Genomic DNA, 26,954 nt, shown 5'->3' on the forward strand with positions numbered 1-26,954 from the left:
TTCAAACCCAGCTCTGGCCAAAAACTACAAAAAAAAAAAGTCAACTGAAAAAGGAAGATCCGGGTTCCAGCAACTTTGCCTAGTATTTTTTAACAGCTTTATTGATATGTAATTTACACACTAAAATTCACCCGTTTTAAGTGTACAATGATTTTTAGTAAATGCATAGTGGAACTATTACCACAATCCAGGTTGAGGGCATTTTTATCACACTGAAAAAATCCTTAGTAGCCGTTTGAGGTCAATCCCCAGCCCATTCCCACCTCCAAACCCAGGTTTGCCTATTTTTAATGAACTTACAAACCCAAGATGACTTAAAAAAAAAGAAGAACTTCACCACATGAACGAAGGCCAAATGACAGGTGGTCAGGTCTGTGGGTTTCACCCTGTGATCAGAGGAAGTATGAAGATACAGAAGAGGAGGAGAGAGGTGTTGGCTGAGATTCCAGTACCAGTTTGTAAAAATATGCAGTTTTAGATGGGAGCATAAATGAAAAATAAGTTCATTGTTGTACTAAAGGTGAAATAGTTGTATATCTGAAAACATCAACAGACATTATCAGTGTTCTTTTATAGTCAAAATTATCACCACCATAAGGTTTTTTTCTCCCCATGATTAACTCATCCTATGTGATAGAAATGATTAAAAATACAGCTGCACGGGGGAAGAAAAAAACAGGACTGAATATGAGGCCTATGTGTTCATTAGTCAAAACTTGCTGCGTATGTGAGAAATTCCTTCATTCATTCTTTGGTCAAATACACAAGTTGCTTTCCCTAGGCGGAGCTTACGGAGCAAAAGCAGAAAAGGGTGTCCCCTGAGGAACACCCTTCAGGCTAGCATCTGCGTGGGAGGCGAGCGCGCGACAAGCGCCAGCAGGCAATGTGTATTGTGCATCCCAGACCCAGGACCGGTCGGGGCCGTGTGCGCCTGCGCAACTTCCCGACCTCCACAAACCGGTAACCGAAACACCAGGCTCGAGAGCCGTCGGTTCCGCTGTTGCGGCGCCGCCGTTTCGGATCTGAGCCCCCACCGTGAGAACCCAAGCCTGGCAAGTAACACCCACCCCCTCGCTTTCCCTACTCAGAGCTATCGAAGAGCATCAAAATTGTAAGGCCGCGCAGTCGGGCTGCTGGGAATGCCGTTTTTCCTCCTTCTCCCCTCTAGCCACACCCACACAGCCTACCAAACTGCGTCTCCTTGGTCACCAAGAGACCTAGTCCCGCCCCTGGGGCCTACGCCAGCAGTCACGTACCACGTTTCTACGTGTCTCGGGCCTAAAAGCGGAAATTACGCAGGGACTCGCGAGCGCAGGGGCGGTGCTGGAAAGATATAGGCAGCTGAGGGAAGGGAGTGGGCGGACGGTATTGGAAGGCGCCGGAAGTGGTCGTGCTGAGGAAGGGTAGGAGCAGGGCTGCTGAGGCAGTTCGCTTGGCTATATATAGCTGGGCGGATCGCTTTAGCGCACTCTCACGCCTTCCTGAGTGCCTGGCACCGTCTCCTCCGCCTCGGCCAAACATGGACTTCAGGGAAATTCTTCTGATAGCTTCTAAAGGACAAGGTGTCAACAATGTGCCGGTAAGTAGCAGCCAGGCGTCTCTGTAGGAGACCCCAATCTTCAAGTTCGGAACGTGTGGCCCGTGAAACTTCTCGGCAGACGCCTGTGCGCTCCGGGAAAGGAAGGACCTGAGTGGTGGGTTAATACTCCCGGGAACTCGGAGTGAAGAGGGGCGGGGGACGCGATGCAGAACCCGTTCTGTGAGTGGGTTTCGCCGGCCTATTTACTCCTGCAACAGGGATTTTCTGGTTTGGATGTTTTGGTTAGAATTGCGTGAAAGGAGTGAGTGAGCCGTGCCTGGCACAAAGCGAAATCTAGCGCTAGTAGTTTCTGACTTCGGCATTAACTTCGGCCCCAAGGTTGGGGAGGAAGCGTTTATGTGTATGGGGGCTCAGGGTTTTTAGGAACTTGGCCTGATAGTCTTTGGCTGGTTTCTCGCCAATTTTCGGGCCAAGCTCTTAGCGATTTCTTGAATTATCGGACTGGGCCCCACCCACTCAACCAACGAGATGATTAAATTATCACGTTCCTAGGGGAGAGTATCACCTTTTGTATGGGAAAGAGAAGTTCAGCTGATTCCACGAAATCCTCATTCTGGGCTGACAGAATGATGAGCTACTTTCAGCTTCCGTTTACTTGTGGCCTTCCAGATTTCAGTCTTTGTTTGAAATCTATGGCCCATTTGCTCAGTAGATGTTTGCCAGTTGACTAATATTCGCAGAGTGATGTAACATTTAAAATCTAAATGCTAAAGTGGGGGAGCGTGCCTGGTTTGTGGGGTTGTAGATGTTTTGCATAAACCAATCATTTCTGGATCTTCAGATGGTACCCACAGAACAGCTGTGAACTGATAAATTGCATTGTGATACCTGTGGTTTGAGCAGTGAAGCATTGAACTCACACAGTTCCCTGGTAAAGTTAATTCAACTAGAATTGACTCCTGCTAAGTGTTCCACATTTCCTAGATGTCTGTATTTTGCAATATTAGTTTTTTCTCTCCTCCTGCTTTTCTTGTCTTCCTGAGGCTGACCCATTCATTTACCCTTTTGAAAATATTGATCTGAAGACAATGAAATAACTAGTACAAAAGTCTATGTCCACTGTTTTATTATGTATGAATATTTTATGTATATATACAGTCATCCCCTATCCCAAGTACTCTGAAATAATCATTACCCTAAGCCCAGAGTCATAAGCTCTGCATATTGAAGCTATAGGCTCAAACTTTGAAACCTAGAGCAACTGGATTACTTTGTGGATCTGTAAATTTCCTAGAGAAGTCAACAGTGGGTCTGATAACCATTCATGTCTTTGTATAATTTGGTCCACATTTCATGCTAGATATTCCTGAATTTAAGATAACACTAGCTTTGATTCCCTGGAATGTTCTGTGGAAGAATCAGTCATTTCTTATTCTAAAAGCCAATAGCTGCTAGGAGAAAAGCAGACAATCCTAAAGCAGAAAATCGCAAAATATGTGTATTTTTTAGAATACATGCATAATATATCTGATTGGAAGAACCGGAAACTAAAAGGAAAAAAGTAAATTGATGAAGTAATTTAAAATTTAATAGATGAATAACAGGCATGTATTTTATGAATCATGCTTTTTTTTCTGACCACTCTCCTTCCCCTCCCAAATAGTAAACTTAGAAGTTTTAGTTAGCATTATAATCCTTTTATTCTTATATGGAATGAAAGTTACAAAAGATTGAAGAATAGAACAAGACTAGCTAAATTTAATTCATAATCTTGCTTTAACTCAAATTATTCTATTTACTTTCATTTGCTCTATCAGCTCAAATTGGGACACTTTAAAACATCAAACATACAGAATGTTAATACATCCCACATGCCCACACCCTGTATTTAACATATATTAACATCTCCCATATTTATTTCATATATTTTTAATTGAAACAAAGCTTAGTTGATACAATAGAAGTCTCCAACACCCTATTTTCCTTTTTTAAAATAATGAAATATAGCAGTGTATTATACAGTGTAATAGATTATTACAAAGCAAGTATCCTGTCCACCATCCAAATCAAAAAACAATTCAAGACTGACAAGACACACTCATGCCCCTCTTTGCCATATACATACTACTTGACATAAACTATTGATTAATTTGATGGTTTGAGAACCGCAGAGGCTTTGCAGTAACTGACAGCTAGGCTGTATCCCTCTCTGGTGCTTAAAAGAGAGTTCATTTTTCTCTCTCTCTTTTTTTTTTCTTTGAGACAGAATCTCACTATGTCACCCTCAGTAGAGTGCTGTGGTTTCACAGATCACAACAACCTCCAACTCTTGGGCTTAAGTGATTTCTCTTGCCTCAGCCTCCCAAGTAGCTGGCACCACAGGCACCTGCCACAATGCCCGGCTAGTTTTTGTTGCAGTTGTCGTCGTTGTTTAGCTGGCCTGGTCTGGGTACGAAACCACCGGCCTTGGTATATGTGGCTGGCGCTGTAACCCCTGTTGCTATGGGCACCGCAAGCCCATTTTTCCTTTTTTTTTTTTTTTTGTAGACAGGGTCTCACCCTTGCTCAGGCTGTTCTCACATTCCTGACCTCAAGTGATCCTCTCACCTGGGCCTCCCAGAGGGCTACTACCATTATAAGTGTGAGCCACTTAACCTGATTTCAGTTTCCCTTTCAGCCATCTTTTCTCCTCACATTCTGTTATCAGCTCAAAGTATCCTATCAGTGCTAACATTTAGATTTTAAGTGTCCTCAGTGAGGCTTGGCGCCTGTGGCTCAAGCGGCTAAGGCGCTAGCCACATACACCTGAGTTGGCGGGTTCAAATCCAGACCAGGCCTGCCAAACAACAATGACGGCTGCAACCAAAAAAATAGCTGGGTGTTGTGCTGGGTGCCTGTAATCCCAACTACTTGGGAGGCTGAAGCAGGAGAATCACTTGAGCCCAGAAGTTGGAGGTTGCTGTGAGCTGTGACGCCATAGCACTCCACCAGGGCGATAGCTTGAGGCTCTGTCTCAAAAAAAAAAAAGTTTTCAGTGGGAAGAAATCTAATACCTAGTGATGATTAGACTAAAATCGAAACACCTGTATAGGTACTTTGGCTTTTTTGCGGGGCTTTATATTTAAGAGGTGTATGTTGTATCTGGCTTGAGAGGATAGGAGCATTTCCCTAATTTTTCATTTGTTTCTTTTTAAGAGAAATAAATGTCTTTATAATACTGTAGTTAAAGGTAGGATTGCATCATGCCTAGAAATATTAGGCACAGTATCATTTCCCAGTGGAAAACTTAATACAGGAATAACAACAGATCAAGATGATGTAACCAGTCATTGTCACTGGCTGTGTTTATATTTAAAGGAGAAAAGATATTTTTTTTATAACCTTGCACTTGATTTTTCTCCCTGGGTTCTAATAGCAAAAAGACACAGTAGTTGACTTGTTTTGGTAGAATATAGTAGAGCTTAGAATGTAATTTTTTGGGGGGAGGGGAGGGGGAGAAGGTAGTAGGGTCTCACTATCTCCCAGCCTGGTCTTGAACTTCTGGGCTCAAGGATCCACCCATCTCAATCTCTAAAGTGGCTGGATTACAGGCATGAGCCATTGCACCTGGCAGAATGTGGATTCTTATAGGTTTATTGTGGCTATAATTGATGGCTTGTAGTATGAGACAAGTTGTATGGTCTTTCAGTCATACTGAAAATCATTCTAGAAAAGATACTGAAGCTCTGGTGTGACCCCATTCTTTGGTTCTGGTAATCCTTACCAGATACATAAGGATTGGGGGTCTGTAGTCTCTTGAAGATTAGAACCATGGAAAATGTACCCCAGGGACTTTAATAGGGATGGTAAATTCAGATGACTTCAGGGCTCAAGTAGATAATGTAAATTTTTGAAGTAGTTTGGATGCAAAGTGAAAGGTGCCAAGCTCCATGCATTCAGGTAAGCCTATGATTGCATAGTAATAATATTTCCTTTTAAAGAATAGTATGGGCCAACAAAGTTTTTGCAGGAAACTTTTCTACATGTCATCTTTAATCTGTAATGAATCAAACTAAACTGCTTCCCACTCTTGAATCTGTCAACCTTAAGAACACGATTCAGGCAACATGATTAAATCTTATTTGAGTATAAAGTTTGAGGGTGACCACCGGGAGGACACAAACTCCAAAAAGGTGAGGTCAGTGCTCTGAAGTAGAGAGGTTTGAGGGTTGTTTATGTAAGTAAGGTCTGGGGAAGCTTAACAGCAGCGGTTCTCAGCCTGTATTAAAGGGCCACGGCATTAGGAACCACTGCTTAACAGGATTTCAACATTTTCCATACAAATTTAATGCATAGTTATTTGGTTATACACAGTGTTTCTTTTTGGGGAAAAATATATTTAATGTTCCACATTAAGGATGCAGTAGTTAGGGATCTTTTATGTCAAGCACCATCTGTTCTGAGCCAGGTGCAAGAAAACAAGGAAGTTAATCTATAACAAAAGGTCAGTAATTAAAAAGTCCTGGTCTATGACTTGGTTTTCAAAGTCAGCCTTACTCAGGGCTTAATGATTTCTAGAAGCTCCAAATAGACTATATACATTTTCTTTCACATATCTGAAGATGACTTATCCAGTGCCTAGAGCAGTGTTTAGGGAGAAGGTCTTTTAGAAACTAATGCCCACGTTATTCCCACAGGAATTGTGTTATTTTCCTTCCTCATCACTACCTAGATACTTTTTTTTTCAGTAATAATGATATTATTTATAGTGCTTACTCTGTGTCAGGTAATAGTCTAAGCACTTTATATATTGAAGTGAAGAAATTTGTCCAAGGTCCCACAGCTAATAAGTGAGAGCTAGTAAGGGCAGAGCAGAACATCTAAACCAGACAGACCGGCTTAGAGTTCTTGCTCTTAATTATGACCCTGTGTTGAATAAATGGAGTGTATTAAGGTGCTGTGGTGAGGAAGGTTGTCGTCTATGCAGGCTGAACCAATCTAATTCCCTTCTCCCAACTCCAGGCTAATACAGTGTTAGGCAATAGCCCTTTAGGTTTCTGATATTCTCAGTGCACAGTAGTCTGATAGAGAAATTTTAAAGCCAAACCAACAGTATTTGAAAACTAGTAGATAAATAGTAGTTATAGTCTGTTTAGGAGAGTGCCTGCATATTTAACAGATATAATAAGTCTGAAGCTGATGGAGGATAAGAAATACAGTTATGAACTTTTTGTGTACTGGTATTATCCAGGAGTCAGGTGGAAATAGAGAATGTCACTTAAGATTGAGTTTAGAGCTAGAGGTGAAAGTGTTGAAGTTAAATTAAATCAGAAGTGAGGTGTGTTGTAGTGAGAACATTTTGAGACCTGGATTCTACTTTGGAATCTGCTACAAACTGATTGCCAGTAAAATAAATACAGGGTTATCCTTTCTGAGCTATTTCTCATGTAGAAATTGGATTAGAGACTCTGAGGTACCTATCTTACATTATTCCTTTTTGTAATACTGTATTTTATTTATTTATTTATTTATTTTGGAGACAGAGTCTCACCCTGTCGCCCTTGGTACAGTGCCATGGTGTCACAGCTTACAGCAATCTCAAACTCTTGGGCTTGAGCGATTCTCTTGCCTCAGCGTCCCAAGTAGCTGGGACTACAGGTGCCCGCCACAATGCCCAACTATTTTGTTTTGTTGTAGTTGTCCTTGTTGTTCAGCAGACCCAGGCTGGGCTCCCACCCGCCATCCTTGGTGTATGTGGCCAGGCGCCCTACCCACTGAGCTACGGGCACTGCCCTGTAATATTCTATCTTTTTATAAACACAGTAACAGTAAAATTTTACATTTAACTCCATAGCCATAGTGAATAGCATGCTTTGGGAGTGTTTTCTTTTTACCCTCTTAGCCACCCCATGAAACAAGCTTAATGCAAACCCTTGGTTTTCCAGCCACTACATTCATTCCTTGACTGAGTTTTTGAGATGATATGCGGCGATTATTAAAGTTAAGGATGTAGTATTTTTTTAATACTCTTTAAGTCCTACTTCTGACTGATTATAAATCTCTATGTAAATCAGGAAATTTCTATTGTCTACAATAACAACAATATGATATATCCCAAGTAAAGAACAGTTGTCATGGGGGGATCGATGTTGATTCCAACATTACATACCATATTTGGTGAACACATATTTCCAGACTGAAAGCTTTTTATTTTCTTAACCTGACCTTGATAGTATAGTTTCGATGCAAAGAATATATGTTTTTTAAAGTAGCTTAGGTGGCACTTGTAGCTCAGAGGGTAGGGCTTCAGCCATATATACCGAGGCTGGCAGGTTCAAACCCGGCCTGGGCCAGCTAAAACAATGACAATTGCAACAAAAAAATAGCCAGGCGTTGTGACAGGCGCCTATAGTCCAAACTACTTGGGAGGCTGAGGCAAGAGAATCGCTTAAGCCCAAGAGTTTGAGGTTGCTGTGATGCCATGGCTGAGGCAAGAGAATCACTCGAGCCCAGGGGGACAGCTTGAGACTGTGTCTCAAAAAAAAAAAAAAAAGTGGCTTAACATTTTCCAGGTCTTATGGCTTCAGAGTTACAAATCTTGGCAAAATCTCTGATGTTGTATTTAAACTATACGTAACCATCACTGTGGTGGATCATTCATTGGGGTCCAGCAGAATGATTGAGTTAATTTGCAGTGTTAATAAAATAGATATGCTTAGGATAAAAGAAACTCCTGTCCAGTTGTTTTTCATGAGCTCAAACAGTGAAGCAGCCTGGTGCCTCGAATCAGATTCAGAATTGACGGTTGCCTCTTGTTGTGTTGCTGCTAGAGCTAGATGTGACCATCTGACACAGGGGAAAGTGTGAGCTAGATATGACAATCTGACACAGGGGAAAGTGCCAGATAATTCTTCCACCTGATTAGATATAATATGATCCAAGCTGGGAGCTTTTTTCTTTTTAAACAAAATTTTCTACAAGGCTACCTGTGAGGTTAGGGAGCTGTCTTTTAAAATACTCCATTACAACTCCTCTTTTGATACCAGCACCTGATTACAGCCCACTTTTGAAAGGTCTAGCCAGCTTACTGTTAAGAAGATATTATACCCAAAAGAAATTAGAACATATCTCTGCACAAAAATTAGGACATAAATGTTCACAGCAGCATTAGTCACAATAGCCAAAAAAAAAAACAGACAGTCCAAATGTCCAACTCATAAATACAGTGTGGTATTTATACAGTGGAATATTATTTAGCCATGAAAAGGAAATGCTGATGCATGCCACAATATGAATCTCAAAAACCGTATGATAAGTGAAAGAAGCCGGATACAAAAGACCATTTGTATCAGTGTTCTTCAGAGAAACAGATTGGTTGGATTTATTTTAGGGAATGGATAATAGGGGCTGGCAAGTCTGAAATTTGAAGGGCAGGCCAGCAGGCTAGAAAATCAGGCAGGAGTTAGTGGCATTGTCCTGAAGTAGAATTACTTTTCTGAGAACCCTCAGTTTTTGCTGTTGTGTCTTCAACTATTATCCACATTAGAGAGGGTAATTTTTTTTTTGGGGGGGGGGGTTGTAGTTGTCACTGTTTGTCAGGCCCCGGCTGGGCTCGAACCCGCCACCTCTGGTGTATGTGGCTGGTGCCTTAGCCGCTTGAGCTACAGGTGCCAAGCCTCCAGAGGGTAATCTGAAGTCAGCTGATCATAGATGTTAATTATATTTATAAAATACCTTCATAGCAACACTTATATTAGTGTTTGGTTAAATAACTAGCTACTATAGCCTAGTGAAGTTTACATAAAATTAATCATCATAGTTACATATTATATGATTTCATTTATATGAAAAGTCCAGAATTCATAAATGCACAGGGACAGAAGGTAGATTAGTGGTTATTGGAGCTGAAGGAGAAGGGAACATGTAGTAACTGCTAAAGGTTAAAGAATTTATTTGGGGGGCGGCGCCTGTGGCTCAGTGAGTAGGGCACTGGCCCCATATACCGAGGGTGGTGGGTTCAAACCCGGCCCCGGCCAAATTGCAACAAAAAAATAGCCGGGTGTTGTGGTGGGCACCCTAGCTACCTGGAAGACTGAGGCAAGAGAATCACCTAAGCCCAAGAGTTAGAGGTTGCTGTGAGCTGAGAAACTACAGCACTCTACTGAGATGAACAAAGTGAGACTCTGTCTCTTAAAAAAAGAAAATTTTTCTTTTTGGAATAATTAAAATGTTCCAGAATCAGATGGTGGTGATGGTTGTACAAATCTGAATACAGTTGGCCCTTTAACTACGTGGATTTGAACTATGTGGGTCCACTTATACCTGTTTTTTTATTTTTTTTTCCAATAAAGATATTTCAAAATTCAGGGGGGTCGTGACAATTTGAAAAATCTTACAAACTGTGTAATCTACAAATAATAAAAATAAAAAGGTAGGTATATCATGCATAAAGTATATGTAGATTCTAGTTTGTTAATTGACTTTATGTTATCAGTAAGGCTTCCAGTCAATAGTAGGCTGTTAAATTTTGAAGATTTTTTTTTTTTTTTAAATTTCAGGTTAATATGAGAACATAAATGTTTAGGTTACATTGTTTTCATTTCTAAGGTAAAGTACAAGTTATAGTTGAGCCCTTCACCCAGTGGGCTTGCACTTTAGGTGAGATCTGTCAGTCACCCTCTCTCTCTTGCCCCCTCCCTTCTCTCTTTTCCTCTTCCCCTGGCTAGACTATGTTCTGTGGCCATGTAGTTGTTTATATATTGGTTTCATATTAGTAATGAGTACATTCAATACCTTTTTTCCCCATTCTTGAGATACTTTACTAAGAAAAATGTTTCAATTCCATTTAGGTAAACACAGAAGATGTAAAGTCTCCATCTTTTCTTGTGACTAAATAATACTCTATGGTATACATATACCACAGTTGTGCAGATTTTTTTTTTTTTTTGCAGTTTTTGGCCAGGGCTGGGTTTGAACCTGCCACCTCTGGCATTTGGGGCTGGCGCCCTACTCCTTTGAGCCACAGGCGCCGCCCAGTTGTGCAGATTTTTAACTGCTCAGTTTCAGCATGCTTAACCCTTGTGGTGTTCAAGTGTCAACTGTATCCTAAAAAACATTTAATTGTGCATATAAAATGGATGAATTTTACAATGTGTGAGTTGTATCTCAAAGATATTTTTAAAAATAATAAAAATGGCAATCTTTGGTGACCCAAAACTTTTTTTGCTCCCAGATTTCTAGGCTGTGACCTAAGCTTTGCCTAAGAGAATGTTTTAGTATTTCCTTGGTGTGTACCTATACCTTCGGGTGTATTTTCAAGCTACAGAGGATATAAAAAACTATTAATTATGACTCAGTTCATGTAAAAAAGATACAGCCTCATCAAAGCAGTGCTGACCTACCACTTACTTTTTTTTTGTAGAGACAAGAATATCACTTTGTCACCCTCGGTATAGTGCCGTGGCGTCTCAGCTCACAGCAACCTCCAACTCCAGGGCTTAGGCAATTCTCTTGCCTCAGCCTCCCAAGTAGCTAAGATTACAGGCACCTGCCACAATGCCCGGCTGTTTTTTTTTTTTTTTTGTTGTTGTTGTTGTGGTTTGGCGGGGGCCAGGTTTGAACCCGCCACCCTTGGTATATGGGGCTGGCACCTTATGCACTGAGCCACAGGCGCCACCCCCACTTACTTTTAAAATTGCTTCCTAGAGCCACAAAATAGATAACTATGTTTCTTTTTTTTTTTTTTTGTAGAGACAGAGTCTCACTTTATCCCCCTTGGTGGAGTGCTGTGGCATCACAGCTCACAGCAATCTCCAGTTCCTGGGCTTAGGCAATTCTCTTACCTCAGCCTCCCAAATAGCTGGGACTACAGGTGCGCGCCACAACGCCCAGCTATTTTTTTGTTGCATTTTGGCCGGGGCCGGGTTTGAACCTGCCACCCTCGGTATATGGGGCCAGTGCCCTGAGCAACAGGTGCCACCGCTTTATTGAATTTCTTTTGCATTGTACGGACATGATAACAAATACTGTTAAGTTGTTGGGTTAAATGTGAGACCAGATTAACCTCTAGAGCTGTTTAGAAAAAGTATATTTGAGATTGGCGTATAAATTGATGGGAATGGGTATATACTTTGAAAAAAGCCTTTTCTTCAAGAAAAAAAGTAGCCTTTGTCATTCTCTCCAGAGCATTTCTGGAGAGAATTTCTGTTTTTCTGCCCTTCCTGGGTTTTTGTTTTAAGAGACAGTATTGATCTGTCACCCAGGCTGGAGTGCTGCAGTGCAATCATAGCTCACTGTAGCCTTAAACTCCAGGGCTCAAGCATTGTCCTGCTTCAGCCTCCCCAGTAGCTGGACTAGAGATGTACACCACCATACCTGGTTTATATATGTTATTTTTTTGTAGAGATGCAGGGGTGTTACTATGCTGCTCAGGCTGGTCTTGAACTCCTGGCCTAAAGAGATCTTCTTGCCTTTGCCTCCCAAAGTGATGGGATCACATTTGTGAGCCACTGCTTTAGTCTGACCCCTCTCCTGTATTTCCTAAATAGGTGTTCCATAAAGGGCCTGGATGAACCATTTTAGGTGGTATACAAGTATCTTTTTATATTAGTTATTAAATATCTTCGTATGAATTGGAAAAATATAACTAGCTTTTCAAGCTAGTCATTTCCATATTCTATTCTTTGCTGAAGTAAAGCTGTGATAATAGGTCATGGTTTAGTTCTGTTAGGTCTGTTTATTTTTTAAAATTAGCAAATAACAATATAGATAGTATACTAAAAAGGCGAAAATCATGACTGAAGCTTGATAAACATTGCATTAAACTGTTGACGCTGTTGTTTTTCCTTTTGTGTACCAGTACTTGGTTAAGAGCAACTTTTTGGTTAGTCATATCCAATTTTCTATCTCTTGGAGTCACAGGTTAGGACAAAAGATGTCTGTCCCAAAATCATGTTAGGTAGTGTAGAATGTTATCTAGACAGCAGACTAATCCTTTTCAAAATAAGTAACACCGAAGTGTATATTTGCATTTTTCTTGGAGAAATCCTGTGTAGGCTTTGATTTGGCAGGTACACCTATAAGCTATAGTGATAAGCAATGGAAAATCTTAAGTCTTGGTAACAAAAATCCACTTTTCTCTTCTTCCAAATCTGCCAATGAAGTGGAGTGTGTGTTCTGCTTATGAGTTTTTGTGTGTCTTCAATCAACTTGAATTCATACTTTTGGTGTCCTTTCTACATGAAAATGTGCGCTTGTTATGAATAAGAACTGTGTTTGAGGTTCTTTTCTTGTAAACTAGACAATTTTATACTATCTAGTTGAGTTAGCAGTGTACTTCTCCTTTTCCTCCTTTAAATATAGATCCCCAATTCACTATAGAAAGTCTACAGTTAAATATACTAAGATATAAACTAATAAAGGATCTCATTGTGACATAACCAAGGTGACTGGAAAAGAAATCTGGGTATTGGGCAGTGCCTGTGGCTCAGTGAGTAGGGGGCCATGTACCTAGGGTGGCAGGTTTGAACCCAGCCTCCGCCAAGCTGCAACAAAAAATAGCCGGGTATTGTGGCAGGCGCCTGTAGTCCCAGCTACTTGGGAGGCAGAGGCAAGAGAATCACCTAAGCCTAAGAGCTGGAGTTTGCTGTGAACTATGATGCCACGGTACTCCACCAAGGGTGACAAAGTGAAGCTCTTGTCTCTAAAAAGAAAGAAATCTGGATATTGTTTAGGAATTTCTGTTTGTTGGGGCTGTGTCAGTTCTCAGCCTTGCCATCAAGCTAGATTTTCAGGTTGGATTAGGGCTCCTTCCTTGGCCAGCTGCTTCTTTGGTAGACAAATTTAGCTCATACTTGCAGCCTGTTTTGAGATCTTTATATTTGGCAGCCTTCTAGTCAACCCATATCCTTTGCCTTTCCTCTAATAATTTCATATACATTTTGGGAATACTTTTCTAGTTCCTAAATTGCTGACTTTATTCTTAGAGATTAGTATTTCTTTTTTTACTAGCCACAGCAACAGGTTCAGATAAAGAATGGCATCTGTCGGGCGGCGCCTGTGGCTCAGAGAAGTAGGCACCAGCCCCATATGCCGGAGGTGGTGGGTTCAAACCCAGCCCCGGCCAAAAACTACAAAAAAAAAAAAAAAAAGAATGGCATCTGTCTAACATGACAAAAGAGGGAAGACACACTACAAATCTTATTTCCTGGCCCGCAAGTTTAATGTGGAAATGGTCCTAGAGAATCATCTCTGGTCTAAATTATTAGCTCTGCATTCATCATACTTCTCTCACAATAGATACTTCTAAGGTGAAAATATTTTCCTTCCATAGTTCAAATTAATGTTATTCTAGTTTTAATCTTTTCCTAAGGTAGTTGCATCAGAACTTTAGTCCAGAGAAATACCATTTGTGCCAAGACAATACATACATATGCACTTTTTAGGATGATAGAGAAACCTGTCTAAAAGAGAGTTTGTGTGGCAAATTAATACTTAATGAATATAAGAACTACAGTTAAAAGTTATAGAGACTTTGTCTCTTCTTGCTTCTTAGTTTCCTTGAAATGTTTTTGAACTGTAGTTTGCTCCTAGCCTTTGCTTGTGGTCAAAATAAAATCTCAGTGTTACCTACCATACAATAAGCAAAATAACCTGTGTAGCTTTAAGTTCCTATTAGGAAATCACCTGGAATATGGTAATCAGGAGAAAAAATAGTTGTCATTAGTTTTTTCCTGTTTCTTTTAAATGGTGATTAATTATTTTTTTAATTTTAATTTTATTTTTTAGACAGTCTCACTTTGTCACCCTTGGTAGAATGCCATGACATCATAGCTCACAGCAACTTCAAACTCTTAGGTGCAAACAGTCCTCTTGCCTCAGTCTCCCAAGTAGCTGGGACTACAGGCGACCGGCAACAATGCCCAGCTATTTTTTAGAGACGGCTCTCTCAATCTTGCTCAGGCTGGTGTGAATTCCTGAGCTCAGGTGATCCACCCGCCTCTGCCTCCCAGAGTGCTAGGATTACAGGCATTAGGCACCTCACCCAGCTCCAAAACAGAATTTCTTTAAATTGTTCACTTACTATTTTGGATGTTATATAGAAGCCCTGTACCACCAGCCTGGAGCAAGAGCAAGACTCTTATCTCTACTAAAAATAGAAAAACAGGCTGGTTGTAGTGGCGGGCTCCGGTAGTCTCACCTACTTGGGAGGCAGAGGCAAGAGGGTCTTTTGAGCCCATGAGATTGAGGTTGCTGTGAGCTATAATGCCAGGGCACTGTACCCTGGGCAACAGAATGAGACTGTCTCAAAAAAAACAAAAAGAAATTCTACATGTAAAAATAGCCACCCATAATCAATATTTAGTCTGAAATTTTATAGCTAAACTTAAAGTTTTATGATTTCTTAATTTTTCAGAATGGATTTTACAGTTAATGTTTAAACCTTTCTTGCTTGTGGTGCCTTATACCTAATAGACAATATATTTTTAAAGCTTAATTGCTTATGTAACTTTTACTGTTTTCATTTTTAGAAAAGGTATAGTTTGGCAGTGGGGCCTCCAAAAAAAGACCCAAAAGTTAAAGGTGTCCAATCAGCAGCAGTACAAGCTTTTCTTAAAAGGAAAGAAGAAGAACTCAGAAAAAAAGGTACATATTTGTAGTCTTATTCTCAATTTTAAATCTTTCACTTTCACATCTAGCTTGTACTTAACCAGTGGATGTTTGCAAAGATATAAAAGGGCACTGGATTTGGGGTGTGTGTATGGCTTGGTTAACTGGGTTTATGGCTTCATGTATGTTCTTTATATTTGTGTAGAAGTTGTCTTTTATTTCTCCTTAAATTAAAAGCTTTTGGGGGCTAGTAACCATGTCTTGTATTAGTAAGTTATTTGGAAGTTCCCAATAACTTCATTCTTTAACCCTGGTTCTAAAACTGCTTCTACCTGTTTTTATTTTAGTTTTTCTTATTAATAAGAATGCTGTCAAGGGCGGCACCTGTGGCTCAGTTGGTAAGGCGCCAGCCCCATATACCGAGGGTGGCGGGTTCAAACCCGGCCCCGGCTGAACTGCAACCAAAAAATAGCCGGGCGTTGTGGCAGGTGCCTGTAGTCCCAGCTACTCGGGAGGCTGAGGCAAGAGAATCGCTTAAGCCTAGGAGTTGGAGGTTGCTGTGAGCTGTGTGATGCCATGGCACTCTACCGAGGGCCATAAAGTGAGACTCTGTCTCTACAAAAAAAAAAAAAAAAGAATGCTGTCAAAAAAGATGAGCTTAATGGTTTAAAAAAATTAAGAGTTTTACATCATGCAAATGACAGACTAATTCAATATGTTAAGTATTGAGTCATAATAACAACTGCTAAGTGGATACTAATGTTCCCATGGTATATTTATTTGGTATAAATTAATTCTTACATTTAAAGCTGTAAAACAAGTCTCCCACTTGCTTAGTCATATAGAAAAACCCATATGTTTTCATATAGAAAAACCCATATGTGTCCCATTTGTTATGTAAAGATGACTCAACTGATACTTATTCAAATGACTTCCCTTATTTGATTCCTAGATGTCTTCAAACTGTAACTTGAATATTATTTGAGTTTTCAGTTGAGCATGCTGCTATCTTGAGACTTCGAAATAATATGTTCTCTTTTTGTCCCTTTTTAGCCTTAGAGGAAAAAAGGAGAAAAGAAGAATTAGTGAAAAAGCGAATTGAGCTCAAACATGACAAGAAAGCAAGAGCTATGGCCAAAAGGACAAAGGATAATTTCCATGGTTATGATGGGATTCCTATTGAGGAAAAGTCAAAGAAGAGGCAGGCAATGGAAAGGCCCACCAGCCAGGGAATAGACCCAGAGTATGAAATGGAAGAAGAGGACGAATTCTATGAAAACAATCAAGGAGAATCAGAACAGGAATATGAGGAAGAGCAAGAACCTCCCAAAGTTGAAAGCAAACCAAAGGTTCCCCCCCTTAAAAGTGCCCCACCACCCATGAACTTCACTGATCTACTGAGGCTGGCTGAGAAAAAGCAGTTTGAACCAGTGGAGATCAAGGTAGTGAAGAAAGCAGAAGAGCGGCCTATGACTGCAGAAGAACTTAGGGAGAGAGAATTCCTTGAACGAAAGCATAGGAAAAAAAAGGTTGAGACAGACACAAAACTACCTCCAACTGTGTCTAAAAAGGCACCCTCTCAGAAAGAAAGCATGGGCACCAAACTTAGCAAAGTTTCTGGAGACAAGCATCCTTCTTCCAAGGGAATGCCCCTTCCTCATGCTGAGAAGAAATCCAGACTCAGCATTGGCAATGAGAAACACTTAGCTTTGTCTTCATCCAAATACATGCCAGGAGAGAGGACCAAGGCAGGATCTGGCAATAGCTCCCAACCCTCACTTCACGAGGGCCATAACAGACCTGTTTTCAATGGGGCTGGAAAGGCCCATTCTAGCACCTATTCATCAAGTGTCCCAAAGACTTCTGCTAGTGGGATGCAGAAATCTGTTACTGAACACAAAGCCAAAAAATCTCTTTCCCATCCTAGCCATTCCAGGCCCGTAATCACTCCACACAATAAGATTAAGAGTCCAGGTGTCAGGCAGCCAGGCAGCAGCTCTAACTCAGCCTCTGGTCGGCTCAGCCCAGCAACTGCTCATCCCACTGTTAGTTCTGGCCCTATGCCCAGGCGGCAGAATGGCAGCTCCAGCTTAGGACCTGAGCGATCCCTCAGCGGGACCAAAAAGCCATTCAGTGACTCAAATCCCTCTGGTCGGACAGTCAGTGCTGCTAGTGGCCCTGGGCGACCTACAAGCAGCTCAGGTGGCCTGAGGCGGTCTACAAGCAGCTTAAGTAGCCCTGGGCGACCCGTCGGTGGTTCAGGTAGTTCTGTGAGATCTGTGTGCGGCTCTGGAGGCCCTGGGCGGCCTGTGAGCAGTCCACATGACCTTCAAAGACCAGTGAGTGGCTCAGGCCCTCTTGGGCGGTTAGTCAATGGCCCTGGGCGATCTGTAAGTGGCTCAGTTCCAGCTGGACGGACTATTGATAGTTCAGGCCCTGGAAGACCAGTGAGCAGCTTGGGACCTGGACGAACAGCTGGTAACTCAGGTCCCCTCATAAAGCCCAAGTGCACTGTTGTCTCAGAAACAATTTCTTCCAAGAATATCATTAGCAGGTCTAGCAATGGACAGATGAATGGAATGAAGCCTCCCCTATCTGGCTACAGAACTGTCCAAGGTAAAATTGCTGCTCACCCTAAAGAGTAGTTATTGTCACTAGGAAATCAGACCAAGTACTTTTTTTATATATGACCTAGAACTCTGGCCCTGTGAACCCTTTTATGTGCTTTTTAATATACTCTATTGTTCATAGAATTCTGATGTGGTGTTTGTCGTGTGGCTAAGAGTTTCTTTAATGATCATGGTTTGGAAAAGTCTTTAGAAAGACTCATTTGGGGTACTGTGTTCACCCCTGCAATGTTCCCTAAGTGTTATAAACTCTGATTTGTGAGATAGGGTGAACGTAGTACATGCTTTACATACAGAAGGTGTCAAAAAAAATGTTTACACATTTTTAAAAAGGAAAAAACTATTAAAATTGTAAACTCGATATATACCAATAACAAAAGATAAATACAAGTCACATTGAGCACCTCTTATAATTGCAGAAGTCAAACATGACTTGAGTATTACAAACTTAATACACAGTTTTTCCCTTTCTTAAAATGTGTATACATTTTTTTTGGCACACTCTGGATATGTGTGGTTCAGTGGATGATTTAAGCTTTACTTTATTTTTTCTTTTTTTTTTTTTTTTGAGACAGTCTCACTCTGTCTCCCTCGGTAAAGTACTGTGGCATCATAGCTCACAGCAACCTCAAACTCTTGGGCTCAAGCAGGTCTCATTTCTCAGTCTCCCTAGTAGCTGGAAATACAGGTGCCTGCCACAATGCCCGGCTATTTTTGTTGTTGTTTAGCAGCCCCGACTGGGTTCAAACCCACCAACGCTAGTGCAGGTGGCTGGCACCCTAACCACTGAGCTACAGGTGCCCAGCCATCTTTACCTTTTTCTGAGGATGAAAAAGATTCATCTTCAAGGATCAGAGTGTTAATTGTAACCTTAAGGACTTTTGATATGTACTTACTAAGCAAACATTTGGTAAACACCTGTTATGTACTAGGAACTGTTTTATACTCTCCTTGTGTTTCTTGTCCTTATTATGGGTAGTATCAACGTCCTAACCACTGATTCTTTAGCAATCTGTCCTAGGATACAAGATTATTACCTACTACCTGCTAAGTCATAGTTGCTTCATGCTAATAGGCATTTGTTAGGCACCACTGAGACTATAAAAAGAAACTAATGGTGAAATTCCTTGCTTTAAACTTCCTAATTCGACTATTAGATTCTCAACAAAGAGTACATTTGGCAACATCTGAAGACATTTGGGGGGTACCTGGGGATGGGGAACAGGTCTTGCTCTGTCACCTGGCTAGAGTATAATGGCATAATCATAGCTCACTGTAACTTGAAGCTCCTGGGCTTAAATGATCCTCCTGCCTCAGCCTCCTGGGTAACTGGGACTACAGGTGCACACCACTATGCCTACTTGATTTTTCTGGGTTTTTTGTAGAGACAAGGTCTCAGTCTTGCTTAGGCTGGTCTTGAATTCCAGGCCTCAAGTGATCCTCCTGCCTTGGCCTCCCAAAGTGCTAGCATTACAGACATGAGCCACTGTGCCTCATCTTGGAGACATTTTTGATTTTCACAAATGGGGATGGGGGATACATCTACTTAATAGAGGCCAGGGATGCTGCTAATAATGCATAGGGTAACCTTCCACACAACAAAGAATTATCTGACCCAAAATGTCGTGCCAAGGTTGAGAAACTCTGAGATAGGAAGACAAGCCATGCCTATTAAAAACAACTATAGAAGAACAAAAGGAGTGGCTGTGATCAAAGACTAGAAAGTAGTTGTTCCCAGATGCTGTTCTATGGATCAATGCCTATCTTTTGCAAAGTTTTTTTCAATCTTTTGGTAAAATAAAAAAGTTGTAGTGTTTTTTTCCCCTATAGTCACACTTACTCAATTTGAACAATTATCTACAATTCTGAGAATCGTTCATACTTCACTGGACTTAAAACTTTTACATTAAATTGTGTGATAATAGATGGTAATTGCTACTTTTGCTGTCTTGGCAAAATTAAAGGTTCGTGATGCTACGACAGTTTGTAAATTTTGTTTTTAGAATTTTACTGATCTTTTAAATTCAGAAATATGGATACTACTAAGCTAGAAAATGTAACAAGATATTTCTAGAAAACCCTGAGATAAACAGTAGCTCTAGTCTTTCTAGATATCATAATACAGCAGGGATGATGATGTAATGACAGTAGCCTGCTCACTTTAGTTTCTAAGATTATTTTAATGATATCTCACCATCTCAATTTACATAGGGTTCTGTTGGGCCTATTTTAAGTTTTAATGTTCTTATAAATAATAGCGGTTCTATTCTTAGGTCCTCAAAGGCTTTCCTTCCCCACCGGTTACAAAAGGCATCGAGAATATGAAGAGGAAGATGATGATGAATACGACTCTGACATGGAAGATTTTATCGAAGATGAAGGAGAATCTCAGGAAGAAATATCCAAGCACATTCGAGAAATCTTTGGCTATGACCGAAAAAAGTAAGGCTAAAGAAGATTTAGATAAATTTGATACTTTTTATTTTGAATAATTCAGGTTATGGGAAGAGAAATAGACATTCACTGTAAAGACATCAAATATAATTCTTTTTTTTTTTTTTTTTTGAGAATCTTTATTTTGACAAGTGCAGTATAAAAAATTTGACCTGAAAAGTAAAAAAAGGCAGGTAAAAATAAATATGTTTACAAATTATTGTAGAAACAATACAAAAGAGGATTAAAATTCTCAATGAGGAAAAACCAAAATGTGTCCAATTGTATAAAGGCTCTTCCCTTGCAAGAAACGGGGATAAAGCTGAAGACCCAGTTTGGTTTTGCTGCTGAAAAATGTACAAAATAACTTAGAAAAAGGAGTTGAGGTCAAACTCAAATATAATTCTTAATTAGGAACCCTTGAGTGACAGATAAATATTTACTCTATTGGCACTAAATATTATAGAATTCAGAATAGTTTGTAGTTGTTTTCATGAAGACCAAAAAATATCCCTTTTGGAAAAGTAGTCTATTGCCTTTAATAATACCCCCTTTTAAGCTATTGTCCTTACAAAAGATATATATTTAATGAGAAAGAAGCTGCTTAGTGTAGTAGAAATAAGTTGGCTTTGAAGTCAGCCATCCACAAGGCCCCGCTAAGCCAGTCTGATCTGACATCTCCTCTTTTCTTTGGTATAAAAAGCTTTGTTACTCAGGACTATGTTCACTGACAGCAGTATAGAACCGGCAGCATTAACATACCTATAAGCTCATTACAAATGCGGACTTTTAGGCTGCACCCCAGACCTACAGGAACACAAATCTAAATGGCAAAGCCTATCCTAAGAAAAGGTCTTTTTTTTTTTTTTTTTGTGGTTTTTGGGCGGGGCTGGGTTTGAACCCACCACCTCCGGCGCCCTACTCCTTTGAGCCACAGGCGCCGCCCTTTTTTTTTTTTTTTTTTTTTTTTTAAGAAAAGACATTTAGTAGAGTAGAAGGAAGAACTAGATTAAACATCAGATCTAAAAATCTAATCTTAACTGCTATTTACTAAGCTGTATGTTCTTGGTTAAGCCATTAACCTATCTGCTTCACTTTCCTCTGTTCTAAAGTTGTTCACTACCTCATGATGGTCATGAGGAAACTCAAGTCAGGTTAATGTATATAAAATAATTCTCATATCTATTGTGGTTTCAGAATTTCAATATATATTGTCAAATAAATATAGGTGAGTGAATTGTGGAAGCATTATTGGATTGGTACCTTCATCAACATTAGATTTAGGAATAGTTGCCCTCAGAAGACAATAAGGGCTCAATTAACACTTGTCTTAACTTCAGAAACTCACCTCAAATCATCTTCCACCTCCCTCACTCTCCACCAAGTAAAAAGGAATAATCTTAAATGTGCGTTTGATTTTGTTATAAAAGAGATGTTGATTTTTTTAAATGACAAGATACATAGTTCCTATAGGAAATTGAATTTTTGTTCTTTTTTTGTAACTTCGACTTCCTCTTTTCAGATACAAAGATGAAAGTGACTATGCCTTACGTTACATGGAGAGTAGTTGGAAAGAGCAGCAGAAGGAAGAAGCAAAGAGGTGAGCATAAAACTTAACACTTCTTTTTTTTTTATTGTTGGGGATTTATTGAGGGTACAATAAGCCAGGTTACACTGATTGCATTTGTTAGGCAAAGTCCCTCTTGCAATCATGTCTTGCCCCCATAAAGTGTGACACACACCAAGGCCGAACCCCCCTCCCTACATCCCTCTTTCTGCTTTTCCTCCCCCCAACTTAACACTTCTTAACTGCTATAGTTGCACTATTGGAAATAATGGTTTGGGGCCACAATTCTGGATTCCATTTCTGATTATTAGCTGTGGGGCCTTAGGCAAATTCCTTAGCTGTTCTAAATCCACTAGCATTTGTAAATGAGAACACTCTGTACACTGTTTGAGGTTGTGAAAATAAGACAATGTCTATAAGGTGCCTAGTGCAGTACCTCATCTGTAGGCATACAGCAAATGTCAGACTTCCCCTAATCCTGTTGTAACATATTCTTGGTTTGCTTTTCCCATCATACACATCTCAGTCTTGCTAACCCGTAACATTGCTAGCATCAGAAACCAGGTGAAGGTATATTTCATTTTCTCTGTCTGATGCCTGTTTGGCTATCTGATAGTAAACTAATGATAACTTCTCAGGTAGGAGTAATAAGTAATTACTTTTATACTATTAATTATTAATTGGGCCAGGTGCAGTGGCTTACACCTGTAATTCTAGCTCTCTAGGAGGTCCAGGTAGGTGGATTGTTGAGAACAGTCTGAGCCAGAGTGAGACATCCTCTCTAAAAATAGCTGGGGGATGTGGTGGGCACCTGTAGTCCCAGCTACTCGGGAGGCTGAGGCAAGAGAATCGCTTGAGCCCAAGAGTTTGATGTTGCTGTGAGCTGTGATGCCATCACTCTCTACCAAGCAACAAAGTGAGACTCTGTCTCCAGAAAAAAAAAAAAAAAATTAATTACCTATTAATTATAGGTAAATAATTCACCTCAGTCTCAACCCAGACCCCTAAGCCTTTTTCTTCCTCTCACCCTCTTTCCTTGTAACTAGATAAAATGTTGGGAATTAGAAAGTTAGTTAATGAACAGATGTTTCTTGTTCTTTGTTTTTAAAAGCTTTTGAGATACCAGGATGGTTTTGTTGTGTGAGAGATCCTTTTTCTACCATAATTTGGTTTCATGGCCTGTGGGGGTGAGAGGTCGTTACTTTTACTTTTCTTTCTTTCTTTTTTTTTCACAGTGTTTGGCCGGGGTCAGGTTTGAACCCGCCACCTCCAGTATATGGGGCTGGTGCCCTACTCCTTGAGCCACAGGTGCTGCCCTTTTTCTTTTTTTGAGGCATAGACTCACTCTGGCCCCTTGACCAGAGTGCTATGGCATTATAGCTCACAGCAATCTCAAGTTCTTGGGCTCAAGCTCTCCTTTTGCCTTAGTTTTTCAATTTTTAGTAGAGATGGGGGTCTCACTGTTACTCAGCCTGGTCTTGAACTTCTGAGCTGAAGTGATCCACCTGCCTGGGCCATTAGTCTGTTTTCACTGGGAAAGCCTGAGGCAATTTGAGAGCATCAGCACAATCCATGTGAGCTCTGTTAAAATTTCACTCTTGCTTTTTAAAGAAAGTGGTAGTCTTGTATATATTGACAAATACCCTCACTTTTTTTTTTTTTTTTTTGGCAGTTTACGACTAGGTATGCAAGAGGACTTAGAGGAAATGAGACGTGAAGAAGAAGAAATGCAACGTCGAAAGGCCAAGAAACTCAAGAGGTTTTAGCTGCTGCTTTTGTTTTTGTGAAATTCCAGAGACCTTTTGCTGCAAGAATTTCCTTCCTTCAGGCTTGAAGATGCCCCCTTACCATTGTAGATTTATACTTGGGTACTCAAGGAGAAGGCATGCAGACTATTATTTGCAGGCTGTCATTTGAGCATGAAGTATTTTCAAATATTTTCCAGGGTGAAATCTGTAATGCAGATGATACAAGGCCCACCGTGCTCTTATGAAGTTGATTATTCACAGATGCCAACCTTGATCCTAATGAGCTATGCACTCTAATATGGGACTGCTCACCAGTCAACCAATCTTTTGTTGTTCCTTTACTCTTTGAAAGGAGAAAAAAGATTGTCCCTTGACTAATATAATTCTAATATGTGAGTAGGGCATACTGCCTGGCTCCCAAACTTTTTATGAGGAACCTGGCCCTCCCATGAATGTTGCCGGCAAAGTGACTTGTCCCGATCTAAGTTTGGGTTGAGAACTTGAAAATGTAGAGTAGGATTTATAATTATCATATGGATGCCATCCCTGCGACTTTGAAGTGCAAAGTAGAATAAAGTATATTCTATATTATTCATGGATTGGATGCTGAGCATTCTTATTAATTTAGGTGATTAGGCAATTAACAAAGTTTTCCAAGTTAAAATAGTTTATGTGAATATAATATTCTTCTACAAGTTTTCCTTTCAGATTTATTAAAAAAGTTTGGCTTTAGTGTAAAATAGACAAGGTCACTGTGCTGATTGATTTTTACCTTAAAAATCATTTTTTTATATTAAAGAAAAATATTTTATTCAAACATGAGATTTGAAAGAGTAGTTTAACAAATAAGTGACATGTGAGGCTTCCCTCCTTCCCATGCCCTACCCACCATAAAGATATTTTGAAATCTCAAGGTGCCCTGTACCTCTGGATGTTAATGACTTTGCATTCTTAGCTTAAATTTGTTAGAAGATATTTATGCCAAAAAACCAAAAACTAAATTTATGTATATCAAGAGCACCACCTTCTCTTTTTGTCTGTATTGCACTTTCATTTCAAACTATGCACTGTGAAGAGATTTTTTTCCCCCAGAGAGAAAAGGATGCTCCCTGTTATTGGTGTCTTACTGGGCTGTAGAATTTCATTTTCATCCTGAAGTCATATCTATAGATTTGATAGCACTTAAATCCATGCAATTCCAGTCAGGCTGACTTAGGAATCTGGCTGGAGGAAAGCCAAGTCTAACAGGTAGCAACATAAAGTGAGATACAATGCTAGAGAGCATTTGTCCTTGGCACTATATGTGGAGGGTTGAGGGAAGTCAGACCTAAGCTTATAGGATAATTCTACAATAAATGTTCTTGAGCCTTTGGACAGTAGGAAGTAGGAGTTGTCCTACATAGATTCTGTACTTTTCAACAGGTCCAGATGTTTTTGTGTATTCCTTTTTATCTATAAAGTCTTCTTTATTCAAGTTTAGGTATTATAGATTACCATTGTTAGCCTCCCTTAATGGGACCAGGTGACCCAGTTCTTTAGACCAACTCATTTCTAATTGAGTTTCAAACTTTCAAAGTATAAGGGTTTAATTTTGAAGTGGAATCCCATGAAAGTGAAAGGTATCTTCATCACTAGGAATGATACCCTAATTCTCTACATAGAACTGTTACACTGATAGCAGAAAATCCTATTAACTTCCTCTTCCCTGTCAAATACCTTCAGTGAAATTGTTTTAAGGGTAGTGTGATGTTCCATGTAATAAAATAGGTTTATGACATTATTTCCTTTGCTGTCATTGATGTGCATTTTTTCTTCCCCCTTCAAAAGTTTTTTGTGGACTTTATTTTTAACATTCAGACTCTGGAATCTGTAATTTCAGTTTAGTACTTGTCTAAATTTTGGCTTTGTTTTCAAATCCTGTCTTCCACTTTGTCCTTCTGTACTTCGTGAGTCCTCAAAGCTCACAAACCTTTGAAGAAACTGGAATAGGCTATTTTATCAAGGTTTGTAAATTATGTGCTTGATTTTTAATATTTCCTGATTTTTCAAATTTTCTTCTATATTTAAAGATGTGCCTTTTATTGGGTAATGTTTCGAATGTAGTAATGTTATTTCATGATTGTAATGTTACATGATCATGGGTGTGGCATTCTCTAACAGAAATGATGTGAAAGGAAAGTAGTTTTCATAAAACTCATATGGCTTTGATTGCACAGTCCCACTTGCTTTTGATACTATGTCAAAGCAAAGGGCACTTATTTAAGGCTACTTTCAGAACTTATCTTTGTATTTTCTCTAAACTATAAATGCAGTTATGTCCATTTGGAGGCCAGGGTACCACATGTCACAGGCAGCCTTATGTGTGTGCTGTAAAAAGGTTCAAAGACTGTTATTAAAAAAGTCTATAGGAACTCAAAATTTCACTTATAATGTAATCCCCAGGATTTTCTCCAAGAAATTGTTTTGTATTTTGTAACTTAAAAGCAGGTATTAGTACATTTCTGAGATATAGCAGGAGACCAAAACATGTTTGGAAAGAGAATAAATATATAAAGAGAGGCTGGTGGTTTTATTTTCAATGTACTGAATATATTAGACTACTATTTATTTTCTCAGTGGATGTGATGGAATATTCAGACATGTAGTGTATTAAGAGTGGGATATAGATTTCTTTGGAGTTATTAAATCCATCATGTCTTTTATGTAATGGACAAATCAAGTTAAAAAAACGTTTCCATAGCTTAGTTTGTTTTCTGGTGCTGTTGACCTGCAAGAGAATATACTTTTGCATATACAGGTGAATGTTTTACAGTTTGTGTATACAAGAAATTGTAGGCATTAAAATATTTTATTGATATTTTTACTGTTTTGCCTTTATTGATAAAGACTTTAAGGTACTCTTTGTGTCATCTCCACAGACATTTTTTCCAGCTAGAAACCTCAGTAAAATTGTCAGCCTTCAGAAGTAGGGTTTGCTGCCTGCCCCCACAGTTTGTTCTCTTACACATTCATGTCTGCTCTGCGCCTCTTACTGGTATCTCTTCTCTCCCTCTACCAGCTTAAAGAACTGTTCTACTCTCAGACACCTAAGTTTGGAGGTCAGAGTAATAGAATCTAACTTGGAGTTTGGGGCATATACTCAAACTGGAGGGAAGAAGCAGAGCCGGTTCTGTCCCCTATAATAAAAAGCTTGAGATGGGTAAGAAGTCCTTAGAAATGCATATGACAAAAGTGGACATAGCCTTGCAGCCAGAGAATGTAGATACTTAGAGCTCACTATAATGTGTTAAGTATGGGCCACATAAGAAATGTAAGAGATGTACATATCCTGATTCAGAAATTACTAAGAAAGTTTTGGACCGGGTGTGGTGGCCCACGGCCTGTAAATCCACAGGAGGCTGACACAAGGTGGATTGCTTGAGCTCACAGGTTTAAGACCAGCCTGAGCAAGA

The 26,954-nt window shown here is 39.8% G+C and overlaps 1 protein-coding gene across 1 annotated transcript; it reads left to right on the top strand.

Annotated features, from left to right (window-relative positions):
• Positions 1 to 1,331: 1,331 nt before the first annotated feature.
• SPTY2D1 (SPT2 chromatin protein domain containing 1) lies at positions 1,332 to 26,359 on the top strand. Its single transcript, XM_053562092.1, has 6 exons — positions 1,332 to 1,579; positions 15,049 to 15,163; positions 16,181 to 17,743; positions 20,028 to 20,196; positions 21,710 to 21,787; positions 23,427 to 26,359. Exons 1-6 carry the CDS (start codon positions 1,520 to 1,522, stop codon positions 23,518 to 23,520), a joined length of 2,079 nt encoding a protein of 692 aa, XP_053418067.1. The 5' UTR covers positions 1,332 to 1,519; the 3' UTR covers positions 23,521 to 26,359.
• The last annotated feature ends 595 nt before the right edge of the window (positions 26,360 to 26,954 follow it).

This window comes from Nycticebus coucang, chromosome 14 (assembly GCF_027406575.1).
Source record: "Nycticebus coucang isolate mNycCou1 chromosome 14, mNycCou1.pri, whole genome shotgun sequence".
NCBI classification, from domain to species: domain Eukaryota; kingdom Metazoa; phylum Chordata; class Mammalia; order Primates; family Lorisidae; genus Nycticebus; species Nycticebus coucang.

Coding starts and splice junctions, on each gene's coding strand:
- SPTY2D1 (XM_053562092.1), top strand. CDS start 1,520: ATGGACTTCAGGGAAATTCTTCTGATAGCTTCTAAAGGACAAGGTGTC. Junction 1,580..15,048: donor AAGGTGTCAACAATGTGCCG/GTAAGTAGCAGC, acceptor TTTCATTTTTAG/AAAAGGTATAGTTTGGCAGT. Junction 20,197..21,709: donor TTTGGCTATGACCGAAAAAA/GTAAGGCTAAAG, acceptor TCCTCTTTTCAG/ATACAAAGATGAAAGTGACT.